This window comes from Sinocyclocheilus rhinocerous, unplaced genomic scaffold, assembly GCF_001515625.1.
Source record: "Sinocyclocheilus rhinocerous isolate Xijiao unplaced genomic scaffold, SAMN03320098_v1.1 scaffold682, whole genome shotgun sequence".
Lineage (NCBI taxonomy): Eukaryota > Metazoa > Chordata > Actinopteri > Cypriniformes > Cyprinidae > Sinocyclocheilus > Sinocyclocheilus rhinocerous.
Window position 1 is genome coordinate 854,005 of NW_015642528.1, and position 5,520 is coordinate 859,524.

A 5,520-nucleotide genomic window follows, 5' to 3' on the forward strand; every position below is an offset into this window, starting at 1 on the left:
TGCCTGGGTTGCGTACGTATATGTGGGGCGGAGCTATCAAAATAGGGGCAAGACCCTTTTGGGGTAGGGGTGTGTTTGTTTTGGTGATTTCAAATATCAACATTGGCTACCAGAAATCACTTACTCTGCCTTTAAGGACATAATACAATCGGAGTATGGATGGTTATGTTTCAGCCACTGCAGGACAACAGAGATAATTGGGATGTTTCTTGGGTCGAGATGGAGTGGTCGCCATTGTGTTATGTCACAATACCCTCATCACATCCCAATGGAAGTCATTAACTCCTGGAGGCCAGTGCAGGTCATGCTGGGCTTTCATAAATCACGAAAGCACCTCTATTCGGAGTCAGCATTTCATTAACACACAGATTATATGTGGGGAAAAAATGGTATATCAGAGCTGCTCCTATTCTAAAGATCCTGTCTAAGCGAGCGCCAGAGACTTCAAAATGTTGAAGCAAGTCTCACACTGTCTGCTGCACAGATTCCCCTAAGGCAACTTCCCCTAAAACAAATTATTGTAAAACATTTTCATTAGGTAGCTTGTTCTACCCTTGAGAGAAGCCATCAGGAAGATCACACTAAAAAAATTTGAAGTTATTTCAATCACACACACATTTGGGCATTTTCAAATGGGAATGATCAAAACAACAGCTAGCCTTGGAGAGCTGGTCTAAACGAGTGCTCATAGAAAACACCATACCTAAAGCTCGCTGTCCCCTGCAGGGCACTTTCTATCTGCAAACTCCAGTGGCAGAGTGTCAGAGAAGTAATGCCAGTGAAAGCAGCCCACACAGAGTAACACTTTCCTACTAAACTCAGCAAAGATGAAATGTTTTTTATCACGAGAGGCTGCCGGCACTGAAATCAACAGCACAGACCATATGCTTCTGCGACTCTGAGGGATTTTGGAGAAATGAAATGATGGTCTATTGGAGGACTGGTGCATGGCAAGTAGATGAAGCATTCCCATTTGCTTTCACATCTGGTTTTCAATCAATCTGTGGGTTCACCACGCACAGACTAAAGCCCCGTTCACACCAAGAACGATAACTATAAAGATAACTATAAAGATAACGATATTAGCGTCCACACCAGCGAACGATATCGTCTGTTTATTCTAAGCGCACATGCGTCTGCCGCTTTAAATTCTTGAGCTCGTTACAGCAGGATAGATTCTGATTGGCTGTCAGTGTTTTATCGTTCATCAGCTGGAAAAAAATCGTTTTGAAAGTGATTCCAACGATATCGTTCCTCTGTATCATTATCGTTATAGTTGTGGTGTGAACTATGCTATTCTTTAATATTGAGAATGATTTTTAGAACTATATCTTTATCTTTATAGTTATCGTGCTTGGTGTGAACGGGCCTTAAGAGATTGTATTTAAAGGAATAGTTCCTCCTGAAATACTTTTTGATTATTTACACCATTTATGCCCATATGACTTTTTCCATTTGGCATACAATTATAAAAAATGTGTAAATAATTTTCATATGCTCACACAAAGCTATCGTATAACCATTTTATTCCATAGTTTTTGGTGATTTTGCTCTATGGAAAAGAGCTAAACATTATTGTCAAATATACTTTTGTTTTCTATGAATTACAGCATAAAGGCTTGTGATGACATGAGACTAGTTAATAATGACTGAATGTAAATTTTTGAGTGAACTACTTAATGCTTCACACACAGTCCTCGGTTTCAAGCAGGGGCAAGTCCTGCAGGAATGCTTCGTCACTGAGGACGAACAAATTGTCAACTGACAGGAAAATGCTGATAGAAATGCACTCTGTCAGCATGCAATATTTCAGCAAGCAGAGAGCTCTCTGCTGTTTGCGCCATCTTACCCAATCACTGACACAAGAAGATTCTGGTCTAACATGGATGTATAAAAACAAATCTGTGTGGTTTGTCTAATAGAGCACTCAATAAATCAATCAATCACTTCTTCTGCACCACTATGAATCTACAGTACCACAGCAAACAAAATTATATTTTATCAGAGTTGTGAATCTAAAGTCTGAATTGAATGTGATGGAAAAACACACACACACACAGAACAATGGAATCATACAGAGGGACAATAAATTGACAATTTGTAAGGCAATTTGTGATTGCATTGCCTTCACTGGCTGCAAGCAAAGCGAACATGCAGCACTACCACTGAAGTTCGACTGGTGAACATCCTAATGCTGTTAATTTAATGACCCACGGGCCAAATTACTCACTAATTAATTTCCAGTTACAAAGCATAAATCTCAAAAGTATTTTGATGGAGAAAAAAACTCTGATTTTATTGATCATATGTTAGTATGAGTATATTTCCACATAGCTTTTGCACTAGGAAAAGAAATATACTTCAAAAGTCCCATTTAACCTGCAATCACTTCAGCAGTCGGGTGTTGAGCTGGGAGAATACGAGCTGGAAACAGTGACCTAAGGATTAAGGATCTAGACTGCTAACACAAAGGTAGTGGTTTAAAAATCCAAGTAGCCTGAGATCACAAACCCGTTTTATCACTTTAGTGCCCTTGAGTGAGGCACTACACCCCCAAGTTGCTCTGAGCAAACTGGCCCTGCAATCAGCACACAGTAAGCCGCTTTGGATAATAACCGTCTTGTAAATGGCAAGTAAATGGCCACGCGACCAACTGATCTACTTTAGAGGTCTCGCACTGAAACCTAGACGCCGTCAATTAGAGCAGTAACGAAGTTTAGTCTTCAAAAATGAACTATTACGTATTCTGTTCTGCACTTAATAAACAGCAAACTACTTGCCTAGCTGGAGGCTATTCAATGTCAGAGTCCTACTCTAGAGGCCGCTTATTTAAGATACGCATGCAGTGCAGTGGCAGGACAGAATAGTGAAGGATTGCAGAGCTCCAGGCCATCGCAGTATTAGGGACTGTGGAAGAAAAGCCTCAGCACAGCTAAAGCATTCCCCCCTAGTGACTATGAATCATAAGCATGGGTGTGTATGAAAATGACGACCACATTTGGAAAGCTTTCCACAACAGCTGAGAGAGCACGCTGCCTCCCCTTGTCCTTTTCCTCGCCTTCCTTCACTGATGTTGTGCTAATATCTAATATATGATAAGCTGTGGCTGCCATGGCAACCCTCGGCATACCAGATTTGGACTGTGTTCAAGTGAAGCCAAGGGCTAAAATGGCTGGACAATAATCCTCAAAACGCAGGACAACTGCAGCAGAGCCAGAAACCGTCGGTGGGAAGGTGATAGTTGAGGGATTTAGGGCAGAATTTCAGAGTGGACGCCAAAGCATGCAGGCTCTCGTGAGCGCTGCTGATCATGTGACTTGCACTCAGAGCTCAGCCTTGAGAGTGGGTGGGTGGGAGTGTACTGGCACTGTAACGCATTTTATTGGCTGCCACGGCTTTACTACTCAGCATCGTGGATTTTCATACAGGTTGTGCACTCAGCACTATGTCATCTGACCGCAAAATTTGGGGTTTGATGACGGCAGGGATATATTTATGAGAAGAATGACGTTATTCCTAAGTGATCAATGACCTGAAGTTGGGTATTTACTCATGCTAGCAGCTTGGTGATGTTGGATATATGAATGCATCTCTCTAAGAACCTTTAGCCTATATTGTTTCGGCTGCATCTGCCTGTACCTCCTAACGCTTGCACTTCTGACATTTCTTCTCGAGCCCCTGGAGAGGAATAGGATGTACGTGCCCAAGCCTTCGCTGCGCACACATGCTGCACACTGAAGTAACCTCTACACTTATGAATGAAACAGCAGGGAAGCAGAGGGCATGATGAGGCAGGGACACACACACTCACACAGGAGCAAGAACGCGACAGATGTAGAAACAAACAGGTACCTTAAATGAGTAAAATATCCCGGGTGACTTAGGGGTCTGATGAGGAAGGACGGTGAGTCTTACCTGTCAGAGATGTCATGACTTCCTGTGGCTCCAAGCAGTCCGAGAGCTGCACTTCCCACCACTGCAGCAGCCCCACTGCCAGCCTCCATGATACTGAATCACTGCAGGAGCAGCCTGCCACACAGAGAGAGAGAGAGAGAGAGGCAGGGAGGGAGAGAATGAGAGCGAGGGAGAGAGAATAAAAAAAAAAGATGTAGAGTCAGTACAGAGTTTGAAATGAGAGACGAAACAAGATAGACAGGGTGAAAATGAGAGTAAAACAAGCAGAGGAGAGAAAATGACACAAAGATTGTGTGTCTCTAGAGGATTGTGGAAACCTGGGCAAAACTCTAATCTTCATACTCTATTGAGCACTTTTAGGATGATGCTTAGACTTTAGGAAAATTTTATTTATCTGCTTTCAAATGGTGACATTGCATTCATGTACCTTGATATGATAATACAATTTTTAAAAATCCAAGCAGATTAACTAGGTTGTTATTTGATATTTGGTGAGATTATCACATCAGATGATACCTGCACCTGTATGCCTATAAGAGTTAGGGGGTGTGCCCGAAGCGTGAATCCTTATAAGGGAAAACACGATTCCTAAGACCGTCTACACCGGACGCGACTAGTGCGGCGCGACAAAATACTATAGAACCACTGATCCATAATAGAGATTTATTATATATAGATCAGTCTATAGAACTCATTATAATCAGTGATGCTGTCTACACTGGATGCGGCGCGACACGACAAATCCCCGACAGTAAACTGCTGCCGCGTTCTATTTATGACGTGCTGACACAAATTTCAAATGGTTGGTTATGGTCGCTTTGTCACGTCCAGTGTAGACAGACTTTAGCTGATGCGGCGCGACACGACAACTGTCACGTCCGGTGTAGACACACGATGCTGGCTCAACATCGTGATGTCTATCAGCCATCGGCGATGGACGATGGCATCGTCTATTGGCCCAACCCTAGTTAAAACAGAAATTATGCTTCAGTAATTTTGCATTAATTACATTAAATTATTTTATCGTGTTAAGGATTGTAAAATTAATCACATGCGTTAACGTGTTAACGTTGACAGCCCTGTTATATATTTATTATTTATTTATATTTTTATTCATTTATTTTATATTTTAAAAAAATTCATAAAACAAGCTGTATAAATAATACTAAAATAACATTGGTACGAGCCCAACGACACAACAAATTGCTGAAGTCCATGGAAGCATATGGACAAAATTTAAACGTGATTCAATATTCCAGACCAGTCAGTATTTGCCTTTCCTAGTAGCCTCTATGCCCATAAGTGATCACTCTCTTGGTAATTAGAGCATTGATAAAGTTTTCAGCACACAGCATCCAGAACTTGACAGTAGACTTGTGCCGGTATTCGGTAATGCGATATATCACGGTAATGAATATGCACGGTATTGTTATCGTGGGCACTTCTAAATACGTTATACATGCTTACTTATTTCCAGTTTTGTATAGGCTACCGATTTAAACTTTATGCAAGTTATTAGTTATTTTATATTAGGCATAGCCTGCCCTATATCATGGTGTATTTTTATTTGTTTTGTTAATAAAAGTTCTATGTTTTATATATACG

General features: G+C 41.3%; 1 protein-coding gene across 4 annotated transcripts in view; it reads right to left on the reverse strand.

Moving 5' to 3' along the window:
• Window positions 1-5,520, reverse strand: part of LOC107756108 (rho GTPase-activating protein 32-like) — a 135,995-nt gene that overhangs the window by 65,048 nt on the left and 65,427 nt on the right. For all 4 annotated transcript variants that reach the window (XM_016573101.1, XM_016573100.1, XM_016573098.1 and 1 more), the window contains exon 2: window positions 3,916-4,029. In XM_016573101.1, the coding sequence (XP_016428587.1) occupies window positions 3,916-4,004 (89 nt within the window). In that variant the 5' untranslated portion in view covers window positions 4,005-4,029. The remainder of the gene's footprint in view (window positions 1-3,915; window positions 4,030-5,520) is intronic.